Genomic DNA, 13,312 nt, shown 5'->3' with positions numbered 1-13,312 from the left:
GCCAGTTTAAACATTTAAGAGCCAGAGGATGTGAGCTCCCGCACACAGTGAGATTTGTGCGTGCGCTCATCCGAAGCGTGCCTCAGAACGCGCGCAAATATTAAGCTTTCGCTGAAGTATTGTGTTAAGATGGACAAATTCACACAAAGATTATGTCAAAATGCCCGTCTTGGTAAGTATCCAATAGCAGACATAGCCAGCTGAACGTAATGTATCAGTGCACTGGATCAGTGCATACTCTAAAAGTGACAGCACTTTCTTAATATTACTCAAACAGCAACAACAGAGAAATCACTCACTACTCTTGATTGAATAGCTTTTGTAACTTTAATTTATACAGTCAAATATATAATGCTGTTTTACATTTCATTACTTTATTCAATTTCTGTACCTGAAAACTAATGTTAGACCTACCTAAAAAAAAAAAAATCACTGTTTATTTTATTTGTATCTTTACTCTATTGTATTTATTTGTGTTGTTGCTTGTAGTTAGAGTATTCTTATTTTCTTTATTTTTATTTGACAGTATAGTTTTTGCCTAAACATAGCACATACCGAACCATACCGAAAAAAACCCGTGATACAAACCGAACCTGAAGGAGGAACAAGTGCAATCAAAAAAAAGTAATATTTAGAATTGTTTGAAGATTTTAAAGTCTAATTTCAAGTTTTGGTTTTTGATTTGTGTCCCATGCTGTTGGTTTTGATTTTGGGCAAGAATTTTATTTCAGTACATAATGTAACTATTCAAAACTAATGCAAGTAGGTCACATGCAGAGCTCATTGGTCTAAAACTGGATAGAGGTCATGCAAAATAACAGTTTATAACAACGGGTGTGCTCAGAAAAAATAAAATAAAAAAGAATGTAGTAAAGTAAAACAGCAGTAAAAGCCACCTGTCTTCCTATAATATGTATCACTCATTTAAGCCCTCAACAGCACAACAACACCCTTAAGACTCATTTGAATGAAACTAAACTGCTCTGTTTGCATTCGCTGACTCTGCTGGTGTTTGACAGCGGGCCCTTCACTCATTTAACACAAGCTAATCATTTGTCATTAGTATTTAGCCTGAGCAAATCAAGCTCACACTCTATTCAGAAGCACTTGACTTCCCCTAAAGCAACATTTAGCTTGATTCTTGCTGGAGGGGCTGGTGAGGACTGAGGGAACATTCTGAGCAGAGGAATGAAATGGTTTGTAGAATAATTCGGAGCAGATGATGGCATTGTGAGCGGTGCCAGCAGCTGCCATATGGTCGTGTAATGGGGGCTGTCATCGCCTTTATTACCGAATGACAAGCACCATGTTAAACTTAATAACCCACGGGGGCAGACTGCTGTTTATGTACTCCTGCAAACGCATTATAAATGAAATAATTTTTGATGGAGTTGTGGGAGGGGGGTGAGTCGTTGTCAGCCAACCGTAAAGGGGCCTAATGTTGTTTGAAAGGTGGTGTGCTGCGGCAGTATGACTGCGAGAGTGCTAAATAAAAGGCAGCGATTTGCCTGGGGGTATACACCCAGCAGGCATCCCCTCCTCTGTTTCACACCCTCCACCAGGATTTGACAAGCTGCCTAAATGGCCCTCTTTTATGTTTAGCCATGAGTAACAAATTTGGGGGGAATCACTGAGTGCCTGCTTGCCTGCCCCAGAACGGACCCTCTCCATAATGGCCAAATGAGAGTTTAAAGTACAAATGTCTTGAAAAGATGAGGTGATAATTTTCTATGCATGTGCCTCTGCGTACTCCCACAGATTGAGCAGTTACAAAGTCAAATGGTCTCTCTGGAGAGCGAGATTGTGCGGTTGCGAGAAAAGAACCGGGCGCTACAGGAAGCGAACGGTGCTCTGGCTGGAGAGCAGGGTGATCTGCAAGCCAGAGTGCAGCTTCTGCAGAAAAGCAAGGAGGCAGAAGAGACCCAGGCCAGAGAAGAACGGGACCGACTGCTGGCTCAGATGCAGAGCTTTGAGAGACAGGCAAAGGAGGCCATGAAAGCTGCCGCCCAGGCCAGGCGCAGACTGCTTAAGCTCCGCCAGGAACTAGGAGTCCTTCGAGCAGAGAGAGATTTCCATCGGTCCGCAGCTAAACGCAGGGCAAAAGCCGCCACTCTGGCAAACAACAAGATCAGGTCCAAAGCACCCTGGGTTGACGCCTCCAGCAGAACACGCATGCGCTCGGCGCTATACAGGATGGACAGTCCCGCCAAGGACGACTGGGAGGACATGAGCGCAGACAGGTACTTCCCCCACCTTTCACTATTCCTGTCTCTTTCTTGCTTTCCATCTCTCACACTCTCATTATTTTTCTGACTGTAGGGACAGCACGCATATGCAAAAACACAAGCAAACGGGTGATTGAATCCCAGCTTCTGTCTAGTTGGTATTCAAAAGAGAAAAAAGAGCAAGGGGGGGCAGAAAGAGGGAAAAAAATCAGATCCTTTGAATTATCCTGGGATGTCTTGCTAGGAGCTTATTGACTGAAATTTGCATGTACAATTAGCCACCTCTGAGCAGCGGAGTTGAACCGGTGCCAAGAAGCACCTGAACCCGCCCGCAGCACCTCACTTTCTGCCCAATGCCATTTTCCCAACGTCATGAGCCCCGAAATTGACAGTTTGGCAGGTTAATTTAATTTGTGATTCCTTTGCATATTCATCACTGACAGAGGAGGAGTCCTAGGCAAACTCTGGCCAATCAATTGAGTTTTCCTCCTGTGACACTCTTATTCAGTTATGGTCCCCTTCTCTCATCCTCTTCCTATATTTTATCTAATTTAATAGGATAAATTTTGAATGACTCTAGTCGGCTCTCTACCAGATGTCTACAAGCTGTTTAACATCCTCAGAAATCTTCAGTAATTATTTCATGAAAGTTTTATGTAACCTCCTGCATTAGAGTTTATGGCATGATGGATGGTATTATGACTTCCAATGATACCAGTTCAGATTTATTTCACCCAAATGCACCACTACTAACAGAACAGCATGCTGGAAGGTTTCCAAATCTGTCTCCAAGAGGCTTTTGTATGAGATGCCGGAGCGTTTAAAGTGTCCCAACTGTGCCTCAACAGTTTGAGTTACACACCACACATGGATGTTTAAGTTTCTGGGTTGTCTGCTTTTCTGCTAATTAACCTCTCTCATGTGAATGCTATGGAATGGCACATAGTAGTCCCCAATATATCTCTTTATCTTTGTAAATAAGTCAACTTTATCTCTGCAGTGACAGTGAAGAGTTCTCTGACAGCCTGGAAAGTCAATATTCTGTGCAAGCTCGACGAGTTTCAAGGAAAACTAAGGTTTGTTACACAAAATGTTTGTATTATTTTTAGGACCTTGCAATATTCGCAAGCTTTTCTTCTGTTTAAGATTTTTTTCTGAAATTAAATAACTGTTATTTGCCTACAAATCAGTATATTTTGTTTTCAACAAGATAGTCAACAGATTCATAAGAAAGACATTTAAAGGTGATTTCTGCACACCTAACCAAAAATAATGACGAAAGGTTTCAAGAAGAATTTATTTTAGTGTCCTTGTTATGTGTTACATGTACTAACTACAGTAATAACAGTAAGTTACATAATTACAAGCAGCTAACCCTAAGCCAAACTCCAACCCTAATCCTATAGTAAGTACATGTTGTTAATTAATATTATTTGCTTCTTATTTGCACAATTACACTGTAACAATGACACCTTGAAATAAAGTATAACTGAAATTTCCTGCAAATGTTCTTAGTCTGCCACTTGTCATCCAAACAGACTGCATGCTGCAAACTAAGCTGTGTCTGAAATTGCATATTTCCCTACTATATAGTAGACAAAAAAACATTATTCAGGGGCGACCTAATGTTTCCGGCAAGATTCTTAAGTGCGCATCCAATGGTCACTTTACTATCCCATGAGGCCATGGGCGAGGATTTGTAAATGGCAGTAAATCAATGCAACTGATGCTGGTAAGTTACATGACAATGACAACATAAAAAATTGATTATATTTATGCAACACATTTCCTAACTATATAAAACATTTTTTTTTAAAATACTCTATAACTATGCAATTTTTTGATTCAGACCAAGTTTCCATCTAATCAGTTTCTCGATCTGGCAGGATCTAATCCGATTGGCTGGCTTTACACAGCTTCTTAAAGTGCACATAGGTATTCTATTGTTTTTGTTTTGTTGTTGTTTTTTGTTTACAAGCTGCTAATGTTAATATAGGGTCTATGAAGAGATACAAGGAAAAGAAATAGAAAAATAATTATTATATTATAGGTAGAAAATAGGTAGAAAGAATTATTTTTCAAATGAGCATGAGAGACAAGTAATTAGAAACATTTCTAAAACACGTACATATATACATGTATGCATATAATTTTGAACATATGTAATTTACTTTTTTTTTTTTTTTTTTTTTTTGTGGTATGTGCCATATTGAACATGGTACAGTATAATAAAACCTTCCCACCTTGACTAGCAAGCAATATAAACTGTGATCAATTTGTCTTTGGCTTTAAATGGTTTAGCTTTTTACAGTCAGGGTGAATTCTGATTTACCGTTAATGTTGTTATTGTTCATCAGCTGGAAAGAAAGAAAAAAAACATTCTGAAAGTGATTCAAACAGAAAGCTTTAGTATGAAGTCAAAGATCGGGCCTAAGATCACGTAATTGGTTGAGGCAATGTTGCTGTATCCTCAGAGCCTAAGTTGTAACACTTTTGAACAGAATCAATCTATAAATAGCTTATTTATAGTTAAAAAAAATTATGCTCTTCACCTTGAAATTGCCTCTTTTCATTTGCGAAGCAAAGAGTTCAAAAAAAAATTTTATTCTTGACTTTAAGCAGCTGTGTCGATTGGGAGATGTGTATCAGACGTGTCTGTTCCTGTAAAGTGCGATCTCTTCTCGACAGACTCTCAGGGCTCCACTGGCTCTCCCCCATCCCCTCAGGGAACGTGGAAGCTCCATATCTTCTACTCTTTTCGCTTCCTCTCAGCTCTACAGCTGTCAGCCCTCTCTTAGATCCTGCCTGAATGCCTCTGTGTACTCGTCAACCGTGCTGGCTCACATCGGCGTGACAGTGGAGCAGAGCACTGCGCCGCCCGTGTCACACTAAAGAGCTTCTGAATAAATCCATGATCAAACCCACAGAGAGGAAGAGAGAGACTGATCAAAACCTTTTTAAATAGTGTTCGATACAAACGAGGGGAAAAGCCAAAGCCTCTTTGATGTGACTACAAACGCTTCCTCTGTGTCACTCTGCCGTGAGCCGCCACATTACGTTATGTTAAACTGTTGCCCCAGCTTTTTGTGTCATGTGTTGTGTTTCCACCTCTTGCCTGCTTGCAGGGCTGCAGGTACATGCTGATCTGCCCCACAGACAGGCCTGGAGAGGAATCTCAAACCAGAAACATCCAATTCCAAGGTAACCTGGTTGACGCAACTGTGCTCAGGCGCTTGCATAATGAGTGATTGTTCGCTCTTGATTGCTTGTACGGCCCTTATCCTATAAATTCTTAAAAAAACCAAACAGAAAACTCAGCCTACTGTAAATATAGAAAGTGCTTCTCTTTTTCTGTTTTCTTTTTCGATTTCATTCTTCAAGCAAAATATGTAATTTGCAATTGTTAAGATAATGATTGTTTACAAAAAAAATAAAATAAAAGCTTGCCCAATCATTCCTATGGCATTAGGATGGCTCAAACAAATTAAAGCATCACATTGTTTCAAATAAAACAAATAAAACTTTATGTACAGTAGTTATCTATAAGACAGTTAAATAGAAATAATTTTATTGTCAAGAAATTACAGACAATTTATGATGCTCATTCACTGTGTTGGTACATTTTAGTTGCAAACTCCTAATCCTCTTCTTGAATGCCTATTATTAATACATTTTGAATAATACTTTTATTCAGCAAGGATACATTGAATTGATCAAAAGTGACAGTAAAGACTTTTACATTGTAGATAGATATATGTATTTAATAATAATTTATTATTGAATAATTGCAGTGAATAAAAGTCTAATTTCTAAAACATTAAACATTTAGCTTTGCAATTACAGGAATACATTTTAAAATGTATTAAAATAGAAAACTTTTTTAAAACTAAAAAAGTAGTTTTAAAAATGTATTAATTTCACAATATCACTGTTTTTACTGTATTTTTTATGTGAAAGCGCAAAGCAAGGAAAATTTCATTTAAAGGAGCACAAGCACATGCCATGATGTCCGTTTTGTAGTATGTGGGGCATGGGAAAACTGCACAAAATCTTCCTTCAGTTTTTTTGTGAAAATGAAGACTCGAGGGTTGAACCAGAACACAATTCTGCATAAGAAGAATTTAGGAAATTAAAATAACGTTTAATAAATTATAGACAAATACATTATTTTGTAAAATAATATTTACTGAAATAATATTATAGTCACAGCAGACACAATAACATTTTTTAAATTAAAGCAGTGGCTGTAATACTGTGGATATAATATTGTTATTATACTAGCTGGTTTTGTACTGTAAGGTATAATTAAAGTGTTGTTACAACCTTAGGTATCCACTGTCAGATTGGAAGAGACTGACTGTAGCATTGTATCCCCTTCACCACCCTCAGGTGCCTCCCTGCAAAAGATCAGGAAGAAAAGAATTTCAAAGGCCCATGCTGTTTTGCAACAGCGTCTTCTGTCCCTCCAGCAGCAAGTCACAGCTCTCCAGGCAGACAAACAAGCAGCACAGCAGCTCGCAGCAGAGCAGAGCCACAGACAAGTGCAAACTCAAGCGCAGCTAGACTCCCTTCTCCAGCAACTCAACTCCAGCAAGCAGCTTTCAAAGGTACTGCAAGACCAGTGTCTCCACTAGCACATTATTTACTCCTGGGGCTATTTAAGGAAATGCCTTTTTTAATTATTTTATTTTACTGACATTTATTTTTTAAAGAATCTAAGATAAAGTATTATTGTTCCTTAAATATATGAAATTTAAAAATGTATTTCAAATATTAGTCATTACGGCTTTATCATGCTAAATACACACAATATAGCATACTTATAGGGCTCACTGGATGGAAATACTATGGACTGCAGGAAAGAAAGCCAGAAAGGCCTTTTAGAGAAGAAGAAAAAATAGACATTAATAGATGAAAACATTTGTTCATATTTAACAGCGCTGAATTTGGCCAATCTTTTTTAATTCAGCTATTTAAATTGCACTTAGCCACATTGTTTATAATATTTAGATTATTTATAATTATTTATTTAAATATGATTATTTATTTATTTAACCGTTTTTTTATTTATTTATTTATTCTTGTCTTTTATTTTCTATAATTTTCTTTATTTTCTCCAGAATATTTTTGTGAATTTGGTCAATGTAGTCTAAAAAATTGTCTTTTATAGTGGTCTGTGGAGACAGACTTCATGGTGCTCATACTTATGTCAATTTGTTTTCAAATGTACATGCACAGTGTCATGCAGCTGGCTCCAGTTAGACTGTGCAGTTGGAAATGCCAAGCCCATTTGAGATTTGATTAAGACTCTTAAGTGGAACAGGAGGTCAAGATGAACGCCATAGTGTCCAGTCCATCTTTCTTTCAAAAACACACCCTGCTGCAATGACACTTTGCAAGTGTGTGTGTGTGTGTGTGTGTGTGTTTGTTTGCACATGCGCATTTATGACTGTTTGTTTGTTCGACTCCAAATCTTGCATTATTAATGGAGTGGTGAAAGGGCAGCAGGTTGAGTCCCCCTGCACGCTGCCCCCTGCTGCACTGTAGTGTGATCACCCTCTTTAATTGGCTAAAGGTAGAATGTCCAGATTTGATCCTCTTGTCTGATGAGGTGATGAAAATCACAGTAGTGTGTGGAACATGACTATGTGTGTAGTTTATGTTCATTTGAGAATTTTGTCTTTTCTTCCCATCTTTGGCTTGTGTAAGAATGGTTTTCTGTAAGAAAACTTGACAGGAAATCAACAGACAGACATAATTCTGTAGAGTGTATTGACAAGGGCTGTAGATTGATTACAAAATAATTAATTAATCGTACCATTTTTGTACATCTAACTTTATTTGTAACATGTAATTTGTAAGCATTATTATATTTTCACATTCTCCAAATGTGGAAACAACATTAAAAAAAACAATAGCAAAGATAGTATTTTACATATTTGTTTAAAGGGGTCATATGATGCAATTTCAAATTTTCCTTTCTCTTTGGAGTGTTACAAGCTCTTGGTGAATAAAGAAGATCTGTGAAGTTGCAAAGACTAAAGTCTCAAATCCAAAGAGATATTCTTTATAAAAGTTAACACTCGTCCACACCCCCCTGAATCTGCTCGTTCTAACACACCCTCACATCTCTACGTCAGTATGTGGGAAGATTTGCATAACACCACCCAGATGTTCATGCAAAGAAAGAAGGCGTACCTTTTATTCTCGTTGTAGTATTGTTGTTGCCACCGCCATGTCGTATAGACGCTGTGTTTCACTGTGAAAGCGAAACTACTTTGTTTGGCCTTCCAAAAGAGGACGATATCCGCTTTGTCATGCCTTGAGCTGATCCGTGCTGGTCGCTGAGGAAATACATCAACTTTGCACTGTGGATGGTCGAATCGGCTTTCACCGTGGACGAAGCGGCGTCCATCCCAGGGTCGTCACATGTGGTTACTGAAAGACCAAGGTACTCTCCTTCATAGAATCCGCCTGCCGCACTGTTCTCAAGCCACCCGCCTCTGCTCACTCAAGCCAGCCGCAGCTCACTCTAGACCACAGCTCACTCTAGGCCTCTGGCCTCTGCTCACTCAAGGCCGCGGTGTGTGACGTTGTTTAGTTGAGAAAGTGAAACTACTTTGTTTTTGCCTTCCAAAAGAAAACACGACTAAAAAATCATGTTTATATCACGTATATAATGGGTTTTATGTTTTTGTCTCGTCGCTCCGGCCGGACAAGGCATCACAATATGTTAAGAGGCGTAACATTTCCATCTCACGCTTGAGGCATTCGGCCAATCACTACGCGCTGGATAGCTGGCCAATCACAGCACACTTCGCTTTTCAGAGAGATGAGCCTTGTGAAAATCGACGCGTTTCAGAAGGTGGGGCATAGAGGAGAAACAATAATGTACATTAAGTGGAAAATAATGTTTTTTTTTTTACCTTAAGCTGCATAAACACATTTCATTACACCAAATACACCAAATAATGTTATTTTTAGCAGCATCATATGACCCCTTTAATGGCTTATTACTATGAATGAAGGACACTATTACCGATACCAGTACAAAATTAAGTAACACCTTAGATTATAGAACACAAATTTTTACAAAATTCATTAACAACACTACAAAATCGAGTCAGATATGGAGCTCATTTTTTAATTTTAGCCTAGAAATACGAAATAATTTTTGGCAGAATTCAGCGCATATGAATAGGCCCATACACAGAACACTGACACATATACCGGAATCGTTCACTCGGAAGAGAGCGCAAAAACACAGCACAAAAAATGGAATGAAACAGATCACTGCAGCTGAGCACCAGGCAAGCCGGTTGTGATGAAACTAGTATGTGTGCTTATTATGATTATTAGGGTTATCTGCAGGAAATGCAGATAACTGACTCAATCCTTGAAGTATGAGTCAGATATTGACTGTCATTTTTTCTTAAGAAAATAAAAATTCAAATGTTCTTAAGAACATATTTGAGAACTTTAGTACTAACACATTAGTAAGTATTAGGCAATGAGGCGAATATTAATATGCTTTGAGTTGATATAAGGCTCCACCAGTGCTAACTATGGCAGCCAGGATGAAAGACAGCAGCCCACCATCACGCCATCAGCTGGAGTAGTGTGGGTTTTACAGCTTGGGTGTCAAATCCAGCTCTGCACCTTTGAATGTAAATGTACTCTTGTATATTCATGAGCTCACCTAGCCGCATGCTCTGCCTTTTATTCTAGATAGAATTATTAGAATGGTGTCTGATTCCACAGCCAAGTAAAATGGTCCTCCACCAGCTCTTATTTTCTCGGATGCAGGGAGAAAATAAGAGAGCAATTTTGTCCACTAAAAAAAAAAAAATTAAATCTAAATAAATGGAAAGTACTTTTGACATTTAAAAAATAATAATCATTCACATGAGATTTCAGTAGTGTACGAAAGCTATTTTAGTCTACTCTTAGTGTGTTATCAGAAAGTAATTGACTTAATGGTTTGGTGAAATACACTGATTCAATTAGAAAAGGAAAAAAGTTGATACTTTTTTGTTGGAACAAATTTTACTATACATTATTATCAGAAAATTAGATAAAGTAGCACAATATTGTGTATAAAATGTAAGTTTCTCAAAATAAATTTCTTGTTAACTGAGCTGTTGCATAAAAGTGAAATCACACTCACTATTGTGCTTTTGTTCTGAATATCATTACAACAACATGATTGAAGGAATGATATTTTATATAACTGTTCTTTTAACTTGAAGTTTAAATCAATTGCTTTTCTGACGAAATTTGGCCTTTTTCTGCAGTTGTATTGTAACACTTTTATTATGAGCCAAGTTACACACTAAGAATAAGCACATTACATTTAATCATTTGCGAAATCTGGTGCTTTTTTTTTCTTCTTCTTCTTCTTTTTCACCTCTGCGTGAGAGTCTGTGTTTCTTCTGTATTAGTGTTCGTGTCGGGTGTCACACTACTCTCAGCTCACATTGATCCCTGTGCCCTTTGTGGTCTGGTATCGATCCTTTATTTTGCTCATTTTAATGTCTCTCTCTCTCTCTCTCTCTCTCTCTCTCTCTCTCTCTCTTTCTGTCTCTCACCCTCTCTCTCATTATATTGTCTAGGCAGAAAAGACAAAGCTTCTGTGATAAATGGCCAAGTTCAATTAAAGCTTGAAGCAGAGTAGTCATGCTGTACCAGAGTTGAAGTGTCACAGAGCTCCTGTAGCGATCACACGGATGTCATATGCAGTATTAGCAGAGAATGGATATCTTATTACAGACTGTGTGATGTATATTAGATGAGTTGAATGGCTTCTCGCTTCCCTACATGAACTAGCAGCACCTGATATAATGCATCTGCTGTAGTGTGTGTGTGTGTGTGTGTGTGTGTGTGAGTGTGTGTGTGTGTGTGTGTGTGTGTTCCTTGTTCTCTCTAAGTGGAACACATGCTCAACAGTGAAGTGACACTTTCATCAGTCAATCACACTGCATATCCCTGAGGAGCTTCCAGCTGATGCCTCCCTTTTTGTCACTCACTCACTCCTTCCTTCTTAAATAAAGAATTAACATATTCTATTTTATTAAGTGCTTCAACCACAAGCTGGTGCTGTGACACAATAAATGTAGGTGACAAAAGTGCTCTATGTGTCATGAATCTGAGCTTGTGTTGTTACGGATGACAGAGGAAGTACACTTGATGTACTTTGACAGGTTGGACAGATTCACCTATGTACCCCCACTCAGGTCAGCTTTCTCGTGAAGACTGCTGTCACACCTTTGAGCCGTTCAGATTAATCATGGTGGTGGGATTAATCATAGTGTGGCAGAACCTCTCCTATCACCACGGCGGAGGGACTTGACAGCCTGTTTGACAGGCCGGGCCTGTAATATGCGTAATTTGCAGGTGTAGTCCATGTTCCTCTTTTAGGAAGGGTCGGGATTACCTCAGGATTAGACTTTTCTTCTGACAGTGAGGCTTTCAGAGGCTGTTAGCGCTAAGCCAAACTAACCTCCCCACATCTTGTCCGAGTTGGGTGAGAGAGACGAGTGTGACTGGATTCTAACAAGCTTGACAGTTTAATTTACTGCTCCAGGTGACTGACTGGTCATGGCAGTTCGTAAATCACTGATCTGTAGAAGCCGTCTACTCCAGCATTCTCACACCAAAAAAATTCTAACAAAGGATTCTTGGGGTCCACATACAATTTGAGAAAAGGAAAGACTGATGCATTTTACTACATGCTTTTTTAGGACTGTTACATGTTAACTTCTTATATAAATGTGTAGCACAATTGTTTTTTAACACATTTAGCAAATGTTATATTACTATTATAGATGTTTATTACATAATTATATAATTCATTGTGTGTAACAATTATTTTCCACATTATACAAATTATACAAAATAATACAAATTTTATATAATTTTTTTGTTGTTGTGACAGCCCTAGTCACAATCATTCTATTTAGAAATAATCTTTTTTCATTTAAATTTGTATTTATTCTAAAAGTTTATACAGCTTACTTAATTGTCTTCAGTTAATATTCACATAATTCCTTTTGACTTTGGTAAGTTACAATAAATTCATAATGAATATATAAAAGAATATAATATAAATATAGCGTGTGTGTGTGTGTATGTGTGTTTGTGTTAGGGCTGCACGATATATCGAAATTATCAAAATATCACAAATATAAATATCGCAATATGCATATTGCAAGAGCGTGTGATATCTGAATCGATTTAATAATGGGCTACTTAAATCAAAACGTTGCAAAAGGTCAAAGTTTTAGTTCAACACATATCCACCTTTTTCCTCAACACGGAAGTAAGCCTATCGGTGAGACTTCCATTTCATTAGCTGCTATAGGTAAATAACGAGGAGAATAACAACGTGCAGTAAACTTTAAAACTGTTTGCAGTCGGTTTTAAAGGGACTGCAGCCTATAAATATGTGCTGCTGAATATGTCACTAATGTTAATCATACAACAAAACAGCTATAACAAAGATTAATCTAACTTTAGTTCATACACTGAACACAATACAGTGTTATTTTACACTTAATTATTAAATTTCTGTACCTGAATACTACTGTTTATTTTATCTACTCTTGTAAATTGTGTAATTTTTTTTCTGTTCACTTGCTTTAATCATGTTTGAACTTTCTCAGACTATAGTTTTAGTTTATAGTTATAATTTTTATTTTTTTTTTTTTTTTTTTTTTTTTTATGTTCACACTGATGTTAAAATAACATTTTCTGAATTGGGACATTACTTTTCATGTAATGCTAAAACACTGCTGGTCACTTTTAGAAGCTGTAGTGATTCTTTCTTTTATAAGAAAGAGTGTGAAACAAATTGGTTATAATTTTCATTTTTAAATATTTTAAAATATAATTTAAATTGATTTTACACACTTTAAGCAATATTGTATCGCATATCAAATATCGCATTTTTTAACAAGGTATCGCATATCGCATTTTTCTTCAATATTGCACAGCCCTAGTGTGTGTAAATATATATATATATATATTATTATTATTTTTTTTTTTTTTTTTTTTTTATACGTTTATATTTTTGGAAGTGTCTCGCAAGA

General features: G+C 37.2%; 1 protein-coding gene across 7 annotated transcripts in view; it reads left to right on the top strand.

The window, feature by feature from the left end:
- cntln (centlein, centrosomal protein) overlaps positions 1–13,312 on the top strand; it is a 129,106-nt gene that overhangs the window by 94,694 nt on the left and 21,100 nt on the right. For all 7 annotated transcript variants that reach the window (XR_006153693.1, XR_006153692.1, XM_042716308.1 and 4 more), the window contains exons 15-18: positions 1,759–2,240; positions 3,226–3,301; positions 5,351–5,426; positions 6,615–6,832. Coding sequence is in view for 5 of the 7 variants with exons in the window: in XM_042716308.1 (XP_042572242.1) it covers positions 1,759–2,240; positions 3,226–3,301; positions 5,351–5,426; positions 6,615–6,832 (852 nt within the window). In the remaining 2 variants the exon portion in view is untranslated. The remainder of the gene's footprint in view (positions 1–1,758; positions 2,241–3,225; positions 3,302–5,350; positions 5,427–6,614; positions 6,833–13,312) is intronic.

This window comes from Cyprinus carpio, chromosome B1 (genome assembly GCF_018340385.1).
Source record: "Cyprinus carpio isolate SPL01 chromosome B1, ASM1834038v1, whole genome shotgun sequence".
Classification (NCBI taxonomy): Eukaryota; Metazoa; Chordata; class Actinopteri; order Cypriniformes; family Cyprinidae; genus Cyprinus; species Cyprinus carpio.
This window is presented reverse-complemented; position numbering and strand designations above follow the sequence as displayed.